The sequence below is a fragment of the Mauremys reevesii genome, linkage group 5 (assembly GCF_016161935.1).
Source record: "Mauremys reevesii isolate NIE-2019 linkage group 5, ASM1616193v1, whole genome shotgun sequence".
NCBI lineage: Eukaryota > Metazoa > Chordata > Testudines > Geoemydidae > Mauremys > Mauremys reevesii.
The window spans coordinates 85,085,150-85,108,229 of NC_052627.1; the positions used below are offsets into that span (position 1 = coordinate 85,085,150).

General features: G+C 39.7%; 1 protein-coding gene across 3 annotated transcripts in view; it reads right to left on the minus strand.

Annotated features, from left to right (window-relative positions):
• Nucleotides 1-4,474: 4,474 nt before the first annotated feature.
• The window catches only part of TUSC3 (tumor suppressor candidate 3), a 307,547-nt gene continuing 288,941 nt past the window's right edge, over nucleotides 4,475-23,080 (minus strand). For 2 of the 3 annotated variants that reach the window (XM_039542535.1, XM_039542532.1), the window contains exons 9-10: nucleotides 21,489-21,579; nucleotides 15,223-15,701 (exon numbers count right to left, since the gene is read on the minus strand). In XM_039542535.1, coding sequence (XP_039398469.1) covers nucleotides 15,629-15,701; nucleotides 21,489-21,579 — 164 coding nt within the window. In that variant the 3' untranslated portion in view covers nucleotides 15,223-15,628. Of the gene's footprint in view, nucleotides 5,092-15,222; nucleotides 15,702-21,488; nucleotides 21,580-23,080 lie in introns of those variants that run through there. The other variant, XM_039542533.1, reaches the window with a different exon arrangement.

Here is a 23,080-nt window from a genome sequence, read left to right on the forward strand (position 1 = left end):
CAGACAATCACTATACTTTCAGATGAACACAAACAGAAAATTGATAAAAGACAAAAATACCCTATCACTCCAGGCAAAAACTTTTCACAGAGCAATCATCCCATATCAGACTCTTAGTCCCTCTCCTCAAAGGAAACACCTTCAAGACAGGAGCTTGGGAACTTAAATTAGTAACTCTGCTGGACATTAAAGATCATGGGCTTACTAGAGAAACTTGGTTTATGATTCATTATAATGATTTGTAACACACCGTACTGCCTGCTAATCTTAGTTAACCCCTTCATTTAAAGTTGTCTCCCACAGCATGTGTGAAACGCTTATGTTTAAACTGTCTCACTTTGTATTTAGCTCAGACATTCTTGTTACCTTTTCCAGACCTTAAGAAGAGCATGTATCTTCCTCCAATAGATAGGGCCGAGGGTGGGGGCGAAGCCAGTACAAATTACCGAGCTTCCCCGGCCCTGTTTAGCTGGTCTGCCCTTGCTGGGAGGCCTGAAAAAGATTTTTCACTGGGGCCCGAACCAACCCTGCCAACAGAAGTTGCTCTGATAAAAGCTACTCCCTCACCTATCCTGTCTCTCAGATCGTTAAAGATATGTAAACATTGTTGTGCTGAGCATTGCGACAGTTAACTGTTTGAAGAGCCTAAATTTCATTTTCAAAAGGGATTTAGTCGTCAAAATCTGATTGACAGTCAATTTGCAGTGTTGTTTTAGCTATGTTAGTCCCAGGATATTAGGTGAGTGAGATAATATCTATTATTAGACCAACTCCTGTTGGCTTTTGAGCTACACAGAGCTCTTCTTCAGGTCTCAAGAGTCAATGGGGTTTAGATTCCTAAGGGCTAGACTCACAGAGAAACTTAGGCATGGCAAGGCTGAGCATCACATCCAACTTTTAGGCACCTTGAAAGTCAATGGGATTCACAAAGCCTGAGTTTAGTGCCCAGCCTCCCTATACAATAAATGGGGAGAGACAGATGCTTCAGAATGGGATTCACAAAAGCCAGTATGCTAGGTTGCTCCCCACCAAAGCATGCCAATGGGAGAGGCCAAGATGAGGGGTTATTCTAAGCCCTGCCCTCTCTCACTGACATATGTGCCTAAATCTGGGCTGAAGGGAGGTGCCTGTCTTTGCTTGGGATTCTCTGCTGGAAATCCTTTATTGAGGTTAGATACCTACGTTGCTTTTACAGGAAGCTGGGTGAGCATGACCTCCCTCATAACTTGTAGCCCCGTGAGTACAAGGGAACTCACCTGGGATGTAGCAGACCCCTGCTTGAACCCTCCAGCTGAGAAAGAATCACTGGGCCAGAGAAAGCACACTTATAAGAATGACTTGGTAGCCTGGTAGTTAGAGGACTTCGCTGAGATGTGGGAGACCCAGAATCCTGTCTTCCTGTTCCAATAACTTTTTAAAATTATTTAGCCACAGTGGAACAGCTTCAATAGAATATCCCATAGCCAAGTGGCTACTGCACTTCCCTGAGAGATGGAGATACCTGTTCAAATCCCTTCTTTCCAGGTGGAGGGGAGACTTGAACTGGGGTGTTTCTCCCATCCCAGCTGACTACCCTAACCACTAGGATAAAAAGGAGGTCATCCTCCCCCGAGCCATTTTGTGTAAGCTCACCTATAGGGGCCCGATCCAATGAGTGAGTGCTGAGCATGCTTACCAGATCAGGTCTCCTGAGTTAGGGGAGGAACACCTATCTTTCCCCAGTTTGTGCATTGCTCTGGGGCTTAGGCCTCCAGACACCTGGTGTGGGGTTGCAGTGCACATGTCCACAGGCAGAGGCCTAGGTACCTGGGGAATTTGAGTAAAAGGTTTGGGCACTGAAAGAGTTTAGGCATCTACAGTACTCAGCAGCAGTTCAGTAGGGGTTTGTGATTCCCAGTGGGGCCTGATTCCACAATTTAGGTGCCTAAAGTGACATCTGGGGGCCTAATTTCTTTTGTGAATCCAGCCCAAAGTGCCTATGCCACTTTTGAAAAAGAGATTTAGGCTCCTAAATCAGTTCAGCATTGCAATACTTAGCACAACAATGACTAAATAGCTTTAAAAATCTGGGCCCTAGAAACTAAAATGGTGTTTTGTTTTGAATGAAAGATTAGTTTCCATAGAATAAGAAGCCAGCATTTCAAGAGGTGCAGGAATGATATACTGGCTACAAGCAAGTATGCTCTCTAGGTAAAGGAAGGAGACCTGCTGGAATATGCATACTACAAACTTGTCCAGTCTATGCTCTTATCAATTACGCTACAGAATACAAGGCTCACCAGTCTCTTACCTTAGGAGAGTAAATCATTTCCAGTGTTTTTAGGTTTCTTTTAGAATTAGAGCACAGGGGGAACAAACAACACAGTGCTGAGAGAAGCCATCTTGAATCATTTGAGTGGGCATCGGGGTGGCTGATTTATAGCCTTATACAGTACCACATGGTGGCAGCTATTAAGTATTACAGTCACCTATTGTAGTGGATAGAGAAAGTCAAATGTTAGCTTGAATATTTTTTTTCTAGTTATGCTTTCTCATCTTGTCTCTTTACAGGTGACTGGTGTCCTGCTTATTTCCAGAGTAGATTAAATGAGTATATTATATTAGCAGTCTGACAACAAGAAAGAAAGGAAGAAAAGAACAGTGGGGAGGGGACTCATGAGACATAACAGAGAAACATAGATAGGGCTGATTGGCTGAAACGAAAGGAAAGTAGCTCCAGAACTCAAAGTTGGTTTCTAGTGCCAAGGCCAAAAGGTATAGACTAAAATTTAGCAAGGGTGAAGACATCTAAGCAAAAATTAGGTTCCTGTGCAGGTGTAACTCAGTAGCAGTATCTGTGAATGGCAATTTGATAGAAATTTTTAAAAGGAGTTTAAGAAAAAATGCAATATTTTGTTATAGAGCAGTATGCTGTTTGGGCTCTGACTTTTCTCTCTGCATCTCACATTTCCCATACTACAGACTTAGAAGGACAGGTCTATTTCATATTGGGGCATAGAGCGGGCATCATGATAGCGTAGGAAAAATATTGCTTGATTAGGGAAGAATTCTAACACAAACTTTGGAAGGAATTTAGGATGCATCTCTAGCACCACCTTAATCTTAAAAAGGTAGGCCATGATTCTCCACTGCCTTACACCTTGTGGTGCAATCATTTACACTTGGCCCAAGTGGGTGTAAAAAACCCTCTACATTCTGATTTGGTAGTCTCTTTATACTCACCTCACATTCTCTAAAGGGGTTTTGAAGTTGCATCAATGTAACTTACACCCACTTTAAGACCCAGAGCAGCATAAGGGATCTTCAAGTAAATGATGTTCAGAGACACTGAATACAACAGTACTGCTCATATATGTAATATTAAGCCATGTGTATGAGTATTTGCAGGATTAAGGCCTAAAATATCTAGATGGCACTCCACTGACGGCACAAGCACATCTTCTGATCCCTTCCCAGGTGCTGTTTTATTATCTGTACAACGGTGAAGATGCACTTCCATCCTTTGCAAACAAGCTACAATGGTCTGCAAGCATTTTGTAAAGATATGAATCAGATAGCAGCTATAAAGGTGACACCTGAAGTTGTCAGTTCTGTACCTGCATCAGAAGTCTGAGATACAAGGATGTGGGTATACATTCCAAGCACCAGATTTGTCTAAGGTCCACAGCACATTCCTCAAGAACAGGGATTCTCAACCTGGGGAGAAGGAGTGTGAACAGGTGTCACAGGGTTGTGACCCCCACAACCATTCCCACATTGCTAAAGGGGAGGAGAGGCCTGGTTGTATGGGAAGAGAGTTTCTATATGGAAAAGGCTGAACACCACTGTGCCAGAACACAGGATGATTGTTACTAGAGACACAGTTTAAACTTTCACAAGATAGAAAGTAAGATCTCCAAACTCCAGAAGGAACTTTCTTCATTTTAAGACATCAGGATAGACCTAGAATAAAAATCTTCCCTCTTTCATACTGGGGGATTAATTTGATAGCTTTCTATGGCAAGAAAATTTGAAAGTCCTGCAACATATTCTCCTCAATGTTGTTGATCTAGAAAGCATTATCACTAACTAGGACATCTCTATCGATCAAATCAAAATCTGCAGCCTTACTTTACAGTGTTCAGGACTCATATGACTGAGGTGACCAGGGACCATTGTCTATCACCTTCAGGGAGACAGAAACTGACTGACAGGCTATTTGCTCTGAAGCCTAATCGATTATGGCTGTAACATTTGGAGGTTTAGGGCCTTTTGTTTCTGTCACATGGAAGAGGACCTTGAGTGTAGTGACTACTGAGATTTACTGGTAGTCTTCCAATGGTTTGATTCTTCAATCTGAACTGAACATGTGTACAATCACACTTAACCTTTTGGTCAAAATCTTTGCTGTTCTTGAGTAAACCAATTCCAGGAAACATGTCTATTAGAGATTTCAATGCATGAAGGAAAAAAAAAGCCTACACAATTTAGAAGCTTGTTCAACATTTATTTTCTTTATTGTCCAAGTGGTATTAATAAATGATAATATGCTCTGTGATCAAATAACAGTTTTTACTTCATGTATGGTTTCTCCAATAGCAGGGATTTGTTTTTTTGGTTTTTTTGGTGTGTGTGTGGGGGGCATGATTCTAAAGTGCATCTCAGGACAACTTTGTAACACTTTACCAAAGAAGACCCCAGTCATCTCCATTTGTTTTTTTAATAAACTGTCAACAAGGTGGCAATACAACTACAAGACACATTATAATTAACATTCTTTAATTTTTGCACCACTAAATATACTGTATCCACAACAGTTTGCCACATTTTCCATTAAGATATTTAACATTTAATATATAGGTTCCTATAAATTAAATGAAGCATTCTTTATGTAAGGTATAAAAACACAAATTCTTTTCGCTACAAGAATACTGTAACTTATCTCTCTCTCTCTCACACACACACACACACACACACACAAATATACACAGATGAATCAACACAGGAATCTTGAATAAATGTAACATAGGTGAGCAGATATCAGTAATTGCTTATCTTCATAGTAAACATTAGCCTTATGCGTATCCCACTTGAATTCATTTAATTAAGAAGCTGAAAAGAAAAGGAAAATATGATTAAATGCTGAAAAATGCTTAGGAAACGTGCCATCACAAAATTAGTTTAGAAGAATCAACAAGGACTGTAAGAATTAAATAATTAAATCATTCAGTATTTGTAGGACACAATCTTTTAAAAAATGTATATGACATTCAGTAATAACAAAGTAAGCATGAAGTTATCAAAAACAAAAAACAAAACCCTGAATGACTGAATAAACTTAAAGATTATCCCATTAAAAATATTTTAAAATGCAAAATTTATTATAAGCACATATTTTCTTCCATTAAGTTAGGCTTTTGGTCTTAATATTAAAGGACATAAGCAAGTATTGCCACTCTCCTGCGGTACTGAAACACTTGTATTCCAAAGATTTGTTTATAACCATCCTTCTCCACAGCTCAAGTGGCCCAAGGGTATGCACAGCATACAAAAGTTGGCAAAAGTCGGTGGGTCTGCAGATTTAAAATAAAAATCTATTTACTAAAATGTGTTGAAGCTTAGATTAAATTACTTCACTCAGTATTTATTACTGTCTCAACTCCCTTGGAAAGAAAACTTCAAATATGTAATATTAAACCATGTACTGATCATACATATAGCATTTTTCAAAAAACTTTACAGAGAAGATATGATTCACTATCCCCATTTTACAGATGGAGGAACTGAGACACAGAGAGGGGAAGAGCTAAACCAACAAAGGGACTTGGGCACCTGACACTTTAGGCACCTGAGTCCAACATTTAGGTGCCATTCTGCTTCTCAGAACACTCACTCAGCTTCTCCCTAAAGTCCCTATGTTTCTACCTGTGGTCATGAGCAAAAGTGCTTAAGCACTGAAGCCACTGAGCTCCTTGGCACCCTATCTTACATCTTAGCACTGGCAGGATTCATGAACTAGGTTTTCTCAGAGCGCACCTAACCTGCACAAAAGGCAGCTGGGGCGAGCAGATCAATGATGGTCACTATCTTCATTGTACCCAATAGCTCAGTGGTTAGTGCATTCACCTGAGATGTGGGAGATCCATGTTTGAACCACCACTCTTTTGAGCAAGGACTTGATTGCAGGTCTCCCTCCTCCCAAGAGAGTGCTCTAACAACCATTCTATTGGCTATAGTGGGCTCGGGGAGAGGGCAATCTCTCTCTCTCTCACACACATACACACTTTTTATGAGAAAGTCCTGACCTGGACTAGGTACCTAACTCCAGGATCAAGTTAACATCTTTGAATCCTGAGTAGACATAGGTGCCTCCCTCTGGCCTGGAGTTAGGCACCTACGTACCTTTGAGGGACAGGAGTTAAGCTATACCCTTCTCCTCAGCATTTCCTACTGACTAGTTTAGCTTGCTGGCTTTTGTGAATCCCATTCTTAGGCTCAAAATTCTCCCTATGCATTGTCTATGGAACCTAGTGCTTAACTCAAGATTGAGGATTCCACTGGATGATAGAGTGCCTAAAAGTTAGGTGCTCCAGTGACTAAATCCCTTCATAGATTGAACCCAAAGTGACTAGCCCAAGATCATACACAGGAATAATAATGATAACCCAGAAATAGACTCCTTCCTGTTGGTCTGGTGACCTTTTCCACAGGACTGCAATATTTTAGAGGACAACAGGGAAGGATTGCTATAGTTTCACTACAACATTCCTCTTTAGCTTCTTGTAAAATATTTTTCGCAACTTCTTACAGATAAGTTGAGTTCCCTGGCATACCTACTATGCAGATATTTGAGGGGAACAATCAGTTCTGTTTATGGCATTATTAATTATTACAAAATGTCCATACAAACACCATAAAGGTTAAGAACATTTACAAATAAAGTTCCCACCACAGAGTTTACAAGATACAACCAGACACATGGCAAAATAGATGCCAACTGGTCAGAAGCTGCAGTGTGAGCAGGGCTGCCCAGAGGGGGGGGCAAGTGGGGCAATTTGCCCCAATCCCCACAGGTGCCCCCACAAGAGTTTTTCGGGGCCCCTGGAGCGGGGTCCTTCACTCGTGGTCATGAGCAAAAGTGCTTAAGCACTGAAGACCTTTATTTATCCCCCAAATAGGTAACCTAAAGGAAGAGCCAAAGCCAGTTATTATATAAGGGCTTGATTCAAACCCCATACATATCAATGAAGTTTGGATCAGTATGTTTTGGATCAGGCTTTGAATATGCCTCAACCCTATCCTAAAGCAACCAGTCCTAGGATTGTTAAACCTCCTCACCTTCTGCTGCTGAGACTGCTCGTACAGGGGCTAATTAGAGCCAAGTAATGCTTTGTGACCTGGACATCACACTGCAATGGACTGTACCTCCTTTTAAAAATAATTAGCTGAATTGAACAACACATTAATCAATGCTTATCACCAAGTCACAGAGCTTACAAATTAGTCCTTCTGGTTCTTTTCTAAACTGTTGTCAAAAGTGTTATTCTATAGGAACACTGAGTAAACATTTGCTTATGTGATTATCACAGTTCTTTTATTAAGGAGCTACTGTCTCTTTGTTTATGTGGTTTCAGTAGTTTAAAGTGGCACTATCAACTTGAAATGTATTAATTATAAGAGAGTTTAAAATAGTTTCTGTAGGTATGTTTGCCCCTGCCAAAGTTTTGTAAGTTTATAATTGCATTCTTCTGTTTATTTAAAAAATGTATGTGACCGGACTGCTGATAGGTAACATAAAAGGAGAATGGGAGAAGAGTGGGTACTGACTAAAAAATGGTAAATGAAACAATTTCAGACAAGTTCTAATTAATCTGTCATCTTGCTGTCAACTTTATTTACTCTCAGAAAAATGCACAGATGACAGTGATAAAAAATGGCAATTGTTTTTGAATAAGTAGAATCTAATTTAATATGGTTTATTTCCAATGATGATGGTGAGAGATAGGCAGCTGAAACGCCTGCTGACAATGGATGGAATCTATCAGTTGATCAACCAGAGAACCAACACTGGAATACCTTCATGTAGACTATGACAGAACTCCAGGATGTGTACTTGTGCAACCCTGGTTGGGAACACATAGTCACATACGTGTATACACTCTGCTTCTGACTGGGTGTTTCATTTCACAGCCACCCAAAAGTATCCCTTAATCATCCAAACTCCTATTCTTCATTGCTCTTGTTGAAGACAAATATAAAAAAGATTTTCAGTTTCTTAGCCCTTGCTGAGTCACTAATTTAATCACTCTGCTTATTAAGGCCTAATTTTTACTCTAAGCCCCCTGCAAATACATAAATTGTCCAAAGACTAGACCTGGCACTAAATTGCTCCCAAGGGGAGGGGAACCTTATGATAATGAGCCCCTATACCTGACAAAGATTACTTCCTCTGCCATGCTTGTTGGTATATTGGCAGGCAAAGGACCCACCACATGCCCACTCATATATACAGTAGATTGATAGCAGCCCCATGAAGGCTGCTTTTCTCTCTGTGCCTCTACTTACACCGTTCCTCCCCTGAGTTGCAGAGTTAGACCCATGGCAATTTAGCCATTATTTATGAATTTACTTTTTGTTTTGCATGTTTTTCCTCTAATACAGTGGCTCTCAAACTTTCCAGACTACTGTACCCAATTCAGGAGTCTGATATGTCTTGCATACCCCAATTTTCACCTCACTTAAAAACTACTTGCTTATATAAGAATGGCCATACTGGGTCAGACAAAAGATTCATCTAGCCTGTCTTCTCTGGCAGTGGCCAATGCCAGGTGCCCCAGAGGGAATGAACAGAAAAGGTAATCATCAAGTGATCCATCCCGTCTCCCATTCCCAGCTTCTGTCAAACAGAGGCTAGGACAGAGGTGGGCAAAGTACAGCCCGCAGGCCACATCTGGCCCGCGGGACCGTCCTGATCAGCCCTTGAGCTCCCAGCTGGGGAGGCTAGTCCCCAGCCCCTCCCCTGCAGCTTCAGCTTGCTGTGCCACCAGTGCTCTGGGAGGCAGGGCTGCGAGTTCTTGCCGGGCAGTGCAGCTGCATGCGCTGCCAGGTATAGTATATTAAATTGCTCCCGATAGGATTGTGCTACTTATGGTGTACTACTTACAGCTGCCAGTCCTGGTGCTTCATAAGTAGCACATTCCTATGGGGAGCAATTTAATACACTACTTGGACCTCCATACTGTTTTGGAACCCAAATGTGGCCCTTAGGCCAGAAAGTTTGCCCACCCCTGGGCTAGGGACACCATCGCTGCCCATCTTGGCTCATAGCCATTGATGGACCTGTCCTCCATGAATTTATCTAGTTCTTTTTTGAACCCCATTATAGTTTTGGCCTTCACAATATCCTCTGGCAAGGAGTTCCACAGGTTGATGGTGCATTGTGTGAAAAAAATACTTCCTTTTTTGTTTGTTTTAAACCTTCTGCCTATTAATTTCATTTGGTGGGCCCTAGTTCTTGTGTTATGAGAAGGAGTAAATAACACTTCCTTATTTATTTTCTCTACATCAATCATGATTTTATAGACTTCTATCACATCCCCGCTTAGTCGTCTCTTTTCCAAGCTGAAAAGTCTCAGTCTTATTAATCTCTCCTCATACGGAAGCCATTCTATACCCCAATATTTTTTGTTGCCCTTTTCTGAATGTTTTCCAATTCCAATATATCTTTTTGGAGATGGGGTGACCACATGTGCACACAGTATTAGAAAATCAGACATAAAAATATAAAAATGTCACAACACACTATTACTGAAAATAATTGCTGACTTTCTCATTTTTACCATATAATTATAAAATAAATCAACTGGAATACAAATATTGTACTTAAATTTCAATGTATTGTATGTAGAGTGGTACAAACAAGTCATTTTCTGTATGAAATTTTAGTTTGTATTGACTTTGCTAGTGCTTTATATGTAGCCTGATGTAAAACTAGGCAAATAGCTAGATGAGTTGATGTATCCCCTGTAAGACCTCCATGTACCCCTAGGGGTTCACATATCCCTGGTTGAGAATCACTGCTCAAATACATACATAAAAGCCTCTAGCATCTACTCATGAGGACAAAGACTATGAAAGACGTGAATGATTAGCGAGCAGATGGAGGGCTTTTGGCTCAGTGGTAGCCTTCTGAGGAAGGACCATGCCTTCACAGACTTTTTCTTTCATTAATTGGTGAATGTAGATCAGAAATATTTACAGAATTAGGCTAATAGTTCTTAACAAACAGCCACACTGAAGAATCGTGAAGGAAAAACAGTATGCAGAGGCTTAATTTTTTGCCTTCTTCATAAAGAAGTGGGGTAAAATAGGCAAGATATCTAAATACATGGCTTGAGGGGTGGTTTTAAAGGATTTAAAATTGTTGGGCCCTAGAGCATTCTGAGATACTGGACTGATGAAACCAAATGGGGATATTGGTTTGATAGCAACAAACCAGAAAAAGGGAATTGTGAAGAATTTATGTCTGCATGGAGAACGAGCAAGTAGACAATAGTCTCAAAAATCTGGTAGTTCATTTCAGGAAAGCACCCAATAGTTATCTGAATCGTATCAAAACCTCTTGAGACTGAAAAATTGGACAGGAGGTCTCACAAGAAAAAAAAAGACTCCTTTACAAGAATCTTGGGACTTCCTGCTTTTGGGTTTGACCAAAAATACTGTGAAAACAGCGGTCAGCCATTCGGCTTCCAGCTTGATGCAGGAAGTGCAAAGATGCACAAAAGCATTTAAAAATAGAGAAGCCAAACTTGAACCCAAAATATGTTCAATTAAGGTTCAATGTGGGTGAAGGATGGTTTTGTTTGTATTGTAAGCAAACCTATTTGCTCATTTCCAGCCAACATGGAGAAAAGAGGGAATCATAGTGTTTTGGTAGAGAGGCAGATGCATATATACCAGTAATAGAGCTTAAACAGTGTAGAAGTGGAATTTATAGGAGTTAATGTAGGCCCACATTCATAAACAACATGGTATTTAACTACTTATGGACAACAACAAATAGCACTGCAAAGCAAAGTAGAGCAGGAAGCCCATCCATACAGTAAACTGAAAAACGCTATATTGTGCATGTAACTGAAAACTGACTGGAAAGTAGATGTAAATTTGGAATTTCATTGCAAAGGGAAAGACTTCTATAAGGAGGATAGTCAGGAACAGAAAGGAGGCAGTATTGGTGAAAGAGAATTAATCAGAAACAGAAGAGGGCATTTGGGGAGAAAATAACATCAAGAAAATCAGTATGGACCTTCAACAAGAATACTTGCATTGAAGGTGGAGAGAGACCCAAGGCAATAACTGAAAGTACGTTTTAAAAATTGCATTGCCTTAAAGCATACAAGCAAATCATAGAATGCATTTGTCATCTTACTACTCTGTATTATATTCTTTACTGTGCTTATTTTGCTCTGCACAGACTAAATGAATAATTCCCCATGTGACTGAAATAGAGTAGTTCATACAGTTTCTCTCTCTTGTGGTGGGAACATACCAGTTTTTTTTGCAAGCAAGTTACAAAACAATGTTCTCACATAAGAGAGCAGCTTGTAAGTGCTTTCTGGGTAAGGCATAAGGGAAAATGTTCAAGATCACTATAAAAGAAAGTAACTAATTATTTCAACATTAAATGCCAGCAATTCAAAAACTCTTATTTCAGCAAAATGGAGAAATCCCAACACTCTGCTGCTAGAACAGTGGACTTGCAAAGGCATAAGAAGTCCCCTCTATGGAAAAATGACTAACTCCGGAAGAAGCTGTTCGGTACATATTTAAGCAAACTGTTTTTTCTTCTTTTATTATTGTTATATTTACCCAGTAAGAAATATTTATGTTAACCCCAATCATGAGTGTATATTGTGATTGACATTTGGTCCCAGTTTGCCTATTGCCACGTTATTTTTCATGGTGTAAAAATGTATTGATAACTAGAATAAAAGTATAAAAAAATCATTATAGCAGAGATTGGAGCAGCTTCAGAAGAAAACTACTTACATTAATTTCTGACTTTACAGTACAGAGTAATTTATTACACAAATAATGGAGCTCACAGAGAGTGAACAATATGCAAATGTGCTGTATCACATTTTTTCTGAAGTGAAAAGAAAACTAAACACACACACACATTCACAGCTTCTGCCCTCCCTCCCTTTTCAATCATTCTATGCATTTATTTTTGTCACCAAAGGGATCAACAGCTGAAGTAACAATGGTAGAGGCAATACTGGGGTCAGGGGTCAGCGAGCAGCAGCATTCCTGCCATAATGTTTTATGTACTTTTATAAAAGGAAATAACCTCCTTTCTCCAGTCATTGACTCTTGATTTATCTTCATTTGATTTCATCTTGATAATCTTACCTCACTGAGGTCAGTGATGGCAGGAGAGAGGATGCATACAAGGAGACATGTTATTTCTTAAATCCGTTATTCATGAACACTGCTTCAGTAAAGATTTACATGGTTGTTCGGTGACAAACAGCAAACAAGTAATTTAGTATTTTTAAATTTCCCTGAAGAGGGACGATGGTGGATTTGTGATGTTGCTTGTACCTCTGTTTATACAGCATGAACATCATTTCAAATATTACTTTTTAAACGCATGCAAATATGAGCTGCAAAAAAAACCAAAACAGCCACCACTCTACTTTTTTCAAGACTGTCAAATGTTATAGTTAACATGTCCCATTACTGGTTTCATTTTTAGGGCCAAATTCTCAGCTGATGCAAACTGGCATAGCTCCCTCTGGCCCTTCATGTTCATTGCACAGGTGAGATTTACCAGCCCAAAGAAAACAAAAGGTAACAACCATTTCCCATGTATCCACCAGCTGCACAATGTGAAGAACTCAAAGAAGTAATGGGATATTTTATTACTCAAATACAAACTGGAGATTATTCAACAGAAGACGTCAGGTTGGGTAAGGATTTCCTTCTACTGCATAACGTGTACATCAAATACAAAAAAGAAATGATATTCAATGTGATACTATACAAAGCAGAACAGAAGAAAGGATGAAAAGCAAAAGATAGGAGATGAACATCGAGAATATAGAGAAAGAACATTGTAAAAAAAAATAACCTGGTACCACTGTCAGTAACACATTTGGTATTTTAAAAATATATTTATCATCATGTGGATAAATTTGGAGGATTAGTGGTAAAAGGAAAACAATTTATAAGGCTACTAAAATACCAGGGGAGGAAGATAAAGAATACAGACCAACAAAAAAAAAAGGAGAGTAAATAAATACTACAGATACAATTTAGTTAGAATGGAATATTTAATAAGCACTGTCTAATTTACCACGGATACAAGTAGTTAGAATGTAATATTTAGTAAGCACTGTCTAATTTAGTTTGGCTTCATAAAAAAGAGTGTGCCTTGTGAATCTGCTTGAATTTTTAAAGAACATTACTGATTTGGTAAGAATCAAGGAGGTTGTAATGGTATATCTTAAGGTAGACATAAGTCTACTGATTCCATTATGGTAATAACTTGCTATAGCCATATCTCATGACGATATGATAAACTTACACATTTCAATATTATACTTGATTCCCTATGATATCTTTGTTCTATTCCAATTTTAAAGCTGTGGAAGAAAAATAAATCTTTTCTTATATATGCTGTGTATGTCCATTTAAACTTCTTGGATTTTAAAAGAAAAGTCTGATGGATTATACAGTTTTCTTCTATTTCTTAATGTTTTTATTCTCTCATCTTGGACAATGTTTTAATGAAGGGTGGGTCTGGAATCCGCACAGGCTTTTGATTTGTACCAAATACACTGTCTAGAAGAGATATGGAGTCTTCCTGAAAACCTGCTGAGTGGACAGTAGAGATCTAGTAAGGTGGAGAATCTGCTCCAGTGGCTATTCAAGTATTATTGAATGGGAAATAGATTAATGTGGAAGATGTTAAGCAAAACATTTAAACTATTTTCAGAAGAAAATGATAGTAAGCCAAAAAAGGAGGGAGAAGATGTGTTTCAGATTCTTTGTACTGATTCAAAGGGTACAGGAAGCATGAATGGGCTGAAACTGAGCAAATGAAAAATTAGGTTTAACACCAAGGAAATGATTACTAAAAGTGAGGTGTACTCAGGGCCGGTGCAACCTATTAGGCGACCGCTAGGATTTGGGGGGCGGCATTTTCTTTGGCGGCGACTGGGGTGGCCGGATCTTCAGCCGCCCCGGTCGCTGCTGGCATTTAGGCGGAGGGATCTGGGGCAGGGGGGCATGGGGAGGGCCGCCTGCAGCAAGTAAGGGAGGGGCATGCAGGGGACCTCCCCGCCCCAGCTCACCCCTGCTCTGCCTCCTCCCTGAGCACGCTGTCACTGCTTCACTTCTCCCAACTCCCAGGCTTGCAGCACCAATCAGCTTAGGAGGGGGAGAGCTGCCATAGGAGGAGGGGGGTGCCTCAGGACAGAGGGGGGGTGGGGAGCTGCTGCAGGGGAGGTGCCTCATGCCGGAGGGGGTCGGGGGGTGAGGAGCTGCCGCAGGGCTGGAGGACGGGGGAGGGCGCGAAACATCCTTGCACCGGCCCTGGGTGTACTAGCTGTGAAATATTTTCAACATGGTAAGTGGTAGATACCCTATGATTTGCATCAATGAAAATGGGGGTTGACTAAATAAGCAAGATTATTCTTACTATTAATTATATGAATTCCAATATGCATTAAGTTCACTTGTCAACAATGAATTCCATCTGCCATTATGCTGCCCTTTTACCTAGCTTTGTTAGGTCCCTATGAAGTTCTCACAATTTTCTCAGTCATCAACTTTGCTACCATTATTCTTTTCCGGATCATTAATACTTTAAACAAAAACAGTCCTAATATCAATCTTAAGCTTTTCACTTTCGCCGTGCTGAAAAAACTGTTTAATTTCCTTTGCAGAAGTCTTTCTGGCTTATTCATGTCATTATGCTAATCTAGTTGTTTAGACATTCCATTTTTAAATATAGTTTCAACCCGTTTTCCTGGTACTGAAATAAGGCTTGCCAGCCTGTAATTCCAAGGATTTACTCTTGTATTTTTTCAAAATGTAGGTATTATATTTGCTACCCTCCAGCCCTGTGATATAATAGCCAATTTTAATGTTAGGTTGCTGAATGAGTGATGCTATTGGATTTAAAAATTTCCATATGAAGAACTGAATAATTCTTTCATTCATTTATTTTTAATTTCTCTTCTAAAGTATCTGTCTATACAATTTTCATTGCTTGGTAATAGTGTATTCCAATTCACATACAGGGATAGAAGTTTTCTGAAACGGACTAAACTACAGTTTTCAGAGGACATACTAAACTCTATGAATATGATTCACAGAATAACCTCTGCAAACAAGGAAATAATGCAAAAAATAGTTTTATTGTTATCACAAAACTATTAGAAAGTATTTTTTAAATTTCTCTCTGGCTGAAAACATCCATGTTAGGTGCTTTACCATAAGAAAGGTTTTTATGGCTAGAATGGATTGTTAGAATAGAGTGACAGGCATAGTTTCACAACCATGAATACCTTGCTGTGGAATATAAAAAAACAAAACCAAGTTAAACTACAAAAGGCATTTGTGGAAAAAGTACAAATATTCCCTAAATCATCCAGTCACATGGTCTGTATATCATAAAGTGGCAGAAAAAATTTCTCTTGATTTGTAGCTGTCTTCTAAAAGAGAACATAAAAAAGGCTTTTAAGAACATCTAGAACTGTGATATTTCATCTTGCAAATTATTGTTTATATCATACCAAAATTGTTCCAGACACTTTAGAGACAGGTGAGTAGACAAGGTCCCTATGCAAAAGGGTGTACAATGTTAATAGACATAAATACAGGGATAGAATATATCACAAAGCAAATGATTCAGCAGTGAAGTTCAGCACACACATTTTGTTAGTTCCAAGAGCTGTTTGCATAGTATTTAATATTTTAGTAATATTTGTTGGGCCACATTCACTGTCAGTAAGAAACTGAGCTACTGGGTTTCTTCTGGAGATACTGAATAAAAACATGCACCCCACCAACAGAAAGTAGGGAGGGTGGCAATACAAACAATGTCTATTCTCCCATATAGAGGTGAATGCCCTCACTGGTTCAGCTGACTTGCTGGAGTTTGCAAGCAGTTCCTCTTCTGCTAGCAAAGGTGAATCAAGCAAGTTATTCATAAACCTTCTTAGAGGGGAGGAATAGAGCTTGTAGGTCTGTTGGGAACAGAGTGTTTTGGGGAAGAACTTAAAGAAGCACAAGTTACACAGGAACATGGTACACTAGGAAAGGAAAGTAATATTTTATTAGTGCTGTACTTTGGGTCTGATTAGCTTAATCCTTCAGAGTTCAAGGTACAGTCATTTCAAAACAAATATAAATAAGCACACAAACATCACTTTTTAAAAATGCCATATGTATTAACTTTCAGGGTTTGCTGACAAATACATTTAGATAAGGCTGCAGGTATAGGAGCACCAATGGCCATCAAGTGTTTTTAATTGTATTGCTGTGTAGCAGGAAAGATGCATGTGGTATCTAACTAAGGGCTCGTCTTCACTACTGGGAGATCATTGCTGCTGCAATTGATGCAGCGGGTGTCGATTTAGCGGGTCTAGTGAAGACCCGCTAAATCGTTCTCTGGTCGACTCCGGTATTCCAGCTCCCCGAGAAGAGTAATGTAAGTCGACCAGAGAGCATCTCCGTTCGACGCAGCACAGTGAAGACACTGTGGTAAGTCGGCCTAAACTACGCCGATTTCAACTACGTTATTCACATAGCTGGAGTAGCATAACTTAGGTTGATTTACCCGGGTAGTGTAGACAAGGCCTAACTCAGCAGAAAGGAGATATAAAAACAGGCAAGGCAAGACCACAGGAAACACAAGGCTCCCAGAATATCATCTCATTTGGTGTTTATCTCTTGACATGGTCCATGATTTTCAAAAACCTGAATAATATTGGCTCTAGCTCTCTGAAAGATCACATCCCCTGTGATGACCGCATGACAGATTTGTTCCATTGCAAAAATAAAGCTGTCAATAAACAGAGAAGGCTTATATCAGTCAGATGTATCTTCCACAAGAGCTAACCCATGGCAGTGGAACTCACTGCTTGTTGCCATAAGAATGTTCACCACCATGATCATGTTCAGAAATAAATGAAAAACCATTTCTTTATTTTCCCCACAAAAATGGTCTCCATCACATCACCATCCTCATACTTTATTTTTTAAAATAACTAAGCTAGTTCCTGTTGGTAGGGCTGGAAAGGAAAGTGGGTTTTATTTTTTTCTTCCTGTGAAAGGTGCTAAGATATCACAGTGATGGAAGACAACATACAAATAAAAGCCAACCGAATGCTAGTTCTATATAGTCTCAGAGCACACAAGATCCCAGACTAACACAAAATGCCATGCTTTTGCAAAATGTAGCCAGATTCTAAGACATGTTGCAGATGTTTTTGAGATGATGGCAGAGAAGTATTAAATCAAAAACACTGGAGAAGAGAACAAGCCAAGCTCTCGCCTCTGACTGTTCTTGAATCAGTTTCCAGTTCCATTCAATATCACTTCTTGTTAAAGGATAGAATGGCTGTAACATTATGGTCTACTGAAATATCCTACAACAATGAGAAAACTCATTATTTCACTTGTGCTGAGGGAGTGAGCAAAAGTAAAATGAAATAAAAGGCAGAATGTCAAAAGAGTTTCAACTTTATTTCCTCTTGTTTGATGGAAATGTTGCTGATGAGATTTTACTGCATTTAACTTGCGGAGGAAGTTTACAAAGTAGGAAGAAGAAAATACGTTCTCAGTTCATCAGGATATCTTTCTCTTGACATGGTAGGAAGTATTTTTCCATATATGTATCATTTATAATGATTTGCCAATGAACATTAAGAAAGAACAAATGTAATAAAATGAATTATCTTTACTGAAATACTATGTAGGCATGTTAATGAGACTTAAAATCTTTTAGTTTGAGACACCAAATGTTTTTTACATTTGTCAATATACAGTAATCAAAGATTTTAAGCATGTAATTTAGATTAGTATGCATCCTTCCATGTTTTGAAGGGGGCTTCGAAAGAGGATGGAGCTAGACTCTTCTCAATGGGGCAGATGACAGAACAAGGAGTAATGGTCTCAAGTTGCAGTGGGGGAGGTCTAAGTTGGATATTAGGAAAAAAACTATTTCACGAGGAGGGTGGTTGGACTAGATGACCTCCTGAGGTCTCTTCCAACCATAATCTTCTATGATTCTGTTTTGGGTAGTAGGTAGCAGCAGTTTAGGCTGCTCTACTTCAGGGTATGGTCATCCCTGGCTATGTGTGCCTCTGGTTGGTAGTACCTGATTAGGGCTTCTGCTCAGGGTAACAAATGAAGGCCAATGACAAACTCAGCAGATGAGGGCCAAGTTCCCCAAAGGTCGTGAAGGTGAATGAGCCATGACTATGGATGTGTGGATCGCATAGTGTAGAAGAACCAGGTATTCATAATGGTTGTTCATGCCCCCAGGAACCAATGGCATCTGAGGGACTAGTTCCTAGGAAGTGGGATGGTGTCCCCCACATATGAAATACCTCTTTGTCTCCCCGCCTCAACAAGACAGTGTGAAATGAAGGGGAAAAAAGCCATGACAGACTGTGACAATAGCACCAGTATTAAAGTCCGCTATTATTGACTGCGGAAGGAGAGGTGTGCTCTGCATGCATAGGACAAGTGCAACCCAAACCTCTCATAGGGAAGGCGCAGAAGTCCAAACCAGATTTTAGAGACATTTTCTGTGTCATCACATGGAACATATTAACCCTGAATGGCATTGGGTACATGACAGTTCATCAAAGAATTTATCTGTTAAAAGACTGTAATCGTCAGCATCAAAGAGCCCTTGAGAAAGCAATCAAGTTACTGTAAAAGGAGCAACCATCCTCCATGCTGGTTGTCCACATCCAGCTCAAGGTATGGCACTTATTATTAGCAGCTAGTATAGAATCTAACCACATGGAACCCCATCTCTCCAGGCTTGCTCTTTGTTTGGCTCCAACATCTTTGTGGACACTTATCTGTCATTGTAGCCTATGAGCCAATAGAAAATGCATCATCTGTGGAAAAGGACACATTCTGCCACCAGCTAGCAGCAAATATCCAGTTAATTCCACCACATGATAGTCTACTAGTGCTTACAGAATATGACATGAGTGGCTGTGATTGAGCTGGGGAAGTATGAAAGGCCTTCCAAAAGTTACGGAATGGACCATACTGCTTGACCTGGTGGCATTCCACTCCAACTGCTCCGAGATGCCTGGAACCAGTGAGCATCAGCCTGCATCAACTGTTCTTAAAAATGTCGCCATCATGCAAAGTACCAGCAGAATTGAAAGATGGCATCATAGTGCCCTTGTACAAAGGCAAAGGATCTCACTCTGAGTGTGGCAGCTACAGGCCAATCTCATTGTTACTGGTCTCTGGAAAGGTCTTTTATCATGTTCTGCTTAGTAGGATGCAGCCACTCTTTAACAGACATTGTCCACAACAATCAGGGTTCATTGCTGGGTGGTTGGCAACGGATGCTGTCCTTACAGTCTGGCTTCTGGCAGAGCTTCACCAAAAATTTAAACACCCACTACATCAAATCTACATCAAATTGACTTCTAATTTGGTTCACAGGTCAGATTTTGGTTCACACTGAAAGGAGTTGGCATTCCAGATATTCTAAATCTACTGCACAATCTTCACATTGGTACTAGCGAGAGAGTGTGTGTTGGTTCACAGATTCATCACATTGCTATACAATCGCAGCTGTGTGGCAGGAATGCATCCTCACCCTGACCACTCTGTCATGCAATTGACAGGATACTTGGACTTGCTGCATCACACACTGGAATCAAGATTGGTCAAGAAATGTTCTCAGACTGAGCCTATGCCGACGATGCTGCCCTGCTTGTGGAAAAGTCAGAATTTCAGCACTGTCCTCCAAGGTCTCCAAGATGCTGCCCACATTGTGGGGTTGAATGTCTCATGGTGGAACACCAAGGTACAGAAGATTGCAGGTGGGCCACCAGAATCCCTGGTGCAAGTGGGGTTGAGTACCATGGGTAGTGCTGACAAGTTCATCTACCCAGGCTGCAAGAAGAGTTTAAACGGTCACAGCAAACCAGTCATTCATTGATTAATAGGTCTCATTGCTTCCTGCCTGAAGTCCATGCTTATGGAAGGAAAAACATCTGTGCTGAGACAAAGTTCAGGATCTATCAAACCCGTACTACCCGTATTGCTATAAAGGTCAGAAACCTGGACACTCTTACAAGCAAACTTGGAGCAGTTAGAGACATTCCATATTCACTGTCAATGCCAAATCCCAAATGTTCTGACTTTGTGCAAAATGTCATAATCCTCAGAGCTCTGACCTTCTTTGAGGTGCTCATTCTATTCAAAAGTGTTACTGCACACTATTCTGCCATGTCACCAGGATGGACAAAAACAACCCGGCCCACCATGCTTTCAAACTTCTTATTGATGTACACCCCAACTCTACTTGATGCCTACTGTGGGGATGCCCTAGCAATTCCTGCATACACAGGATTGAGCCAGATCTGCGAACTTCACTACACAATGCCCAGTGCTGCCTTCAACCATGGTCACTCTGGCTGGTACAATGGTTCTCAGTAAACTATGCGTGTTGACTCAACTTTCACGTTATTAAATTAAAAAAAATAATAATAATCTGAAAATCAATTGAGGTGATATGTACACATTGTCTGTTGAAAAACAGTGACAGCTGTGCTATGTTCACATATCAGTGAAGATTTCACAGTAAAAAAGTTGTTTCTACAATTATTTCTAGCATGTATGTTCTTAACCACCCACTCTTGTATATTTAGAAGCCTTCATATATATGCAGCACTAGCTATATTTCCCTGTCCCAAAGGTGGGGGAAAATTCTACCCATTAGAGTTTGTGTATTCAGATCTGCAGTATTTGTGGTTTTAGTTTATATAGTATGTGAAGTTTCTTATGGAATGTTTTGACAGGGTGATTTATCCATTATAATGAATAAGGGTATTGCTTATCTGTGCATGAGAGAGAGTTTGTTTGAGAGCTGGTCTGAGATGTGGAATGAACTTCCGCAGGAGCTAAGGACCATCATAAACCTCATCATCTTCTACTCCGGGTGCATTATCTTTCCTGGGCCCACTACAAAGAAATTCAGTCACTCACAAACACGTCCTTTGACCTGTAAAGTGCAGCACAGCTGCTAAGACAATGGGTCAGTTACTTTTTTACATGTATCCAAACATCACTGTCTTTTTACTCATAGAATCAGGCTTGCTCCTGCTCCCATAGATATCAATGGCAAAATACTCATTAACATCAAGGACGGCAGGATCAAGCCAATCTTTTGAACTTTTAAAAATACCTGGTACCCATTATAATATAAAAATGGATTTAATAACATAAAAGATTACCTGTATGGATAGCCATGGTATTTGGAGCGGAATATCGACAGCAGGAAGCTGAAGAAGAAAACCACCAGTCCCAGTCCTACCAGGCATATTACTGGAAAAATATTAACTGTGTTTACTAGCATATAAAAACATGGAAAAGATTAACATCTAGAGTCTACACTAAAAATATTATTTATGTCAATCACAAAGAAATTTGGCCTAGTTCAGTACTCAGGTTTTGAAATATTGCCTTATGATGTCCAGTATCTTCTAACAGGGCATCAAAACACACCTGGAAATTATTTACTTGTGGTTATTAAAAAAAAAACTTCTTATCAGTATAAGTGTATTATTGAGGCAAAAGGAACAATAGTTTGTAGCTTTGGATACAAACACCTTGCTGGAGACTGTGGATATAGAAATCTTTGTAAATTATATATTTCAGGCAATGTAATGTAATGTAAATTCCTTTGATTACCCCCCACACCAAAAAAAAAAATCAATTAAACTCATTCAATATCCCTGTGACATCTGGGATAATCAAGAATGTTCAATATAAATTGGAATCTGAACAATCAGGGTTGTGTGGGGAAAAAAAATCACACTATTTCTATTGAAATAAATGGGAGAAACCATTTGTTTTAGTTCATCTGTAAGAAAAGGGGCAGAGAAAGGAAGAAGAGTGAGAGAGAACAAATACCTTATTAAACTCAAGGCAGGTCTAAACTACAAATTTGCATTGGTGCAGCTGCACCGCTGTAGCGTGTATGAAGAAGCTGCTCTAAGCTGATGGGAGAGAGCTGAAGTCAAAGGGCATTTTGCCAATGACTTCCATGGCAGTAGGATCAAGTTCTAAATGCCGGAAATGGTCACATTGTGGGGGTCTGGCAAGGGGCCAGCTCAGCTGCAGGAATGCCTGGAGGAATTCTTCCTGACTCAACATTTACATGAGAAACTGAAAAAAAATGAGGGCTTGATATTGAAAGGTGGTGATCATGAAAAACTGAAGGCAGTGGGAGATGCAAACACTGAGCACTTCTCGGAGTCATGCTCTAAACATGTAGAATTTCAGTATCTCAATTAAATTATGACTGAAGCTTAATGTCATATTAGGCTGTGATACACAAGAATCGCTTTTTGAAGGACACTGAAAGACATCTACCAATATTTTCATTGATAGGAGCTGATGCAAGGACAGTATATCTGTCCCCTTCAAGTCCTCATGCCTGGGGTGGAACTCTATGTGAGTACTGTCATTTCCACAGTTGCATCACAAGATAATTAGCCCATTTTTTATAAAAAAAAAAAAAAAGAAGTTGGTAAGTGCTAGTTCAATAAATATGATGAGACTGTCAATTTAATGGACCTGACTAACCATAATAGGAATTTTAACATTTTCCAAAAAAACACTTTAGCAATTATGCTATAATAAATATATAGTTTGGTATGTTACAATTGACACATCAGCTCTTTAAATGACAGATGACAGCTGGCAACTTTCATTATTTCCTCATTTCCTTTTAAACCAGAAAACAAAATTTTAGTACATTTTTAGACACTGCTTCTCCCCATCACTTAAGGGCCAGATTTTGCCATCCTTATCAGATTGAGTA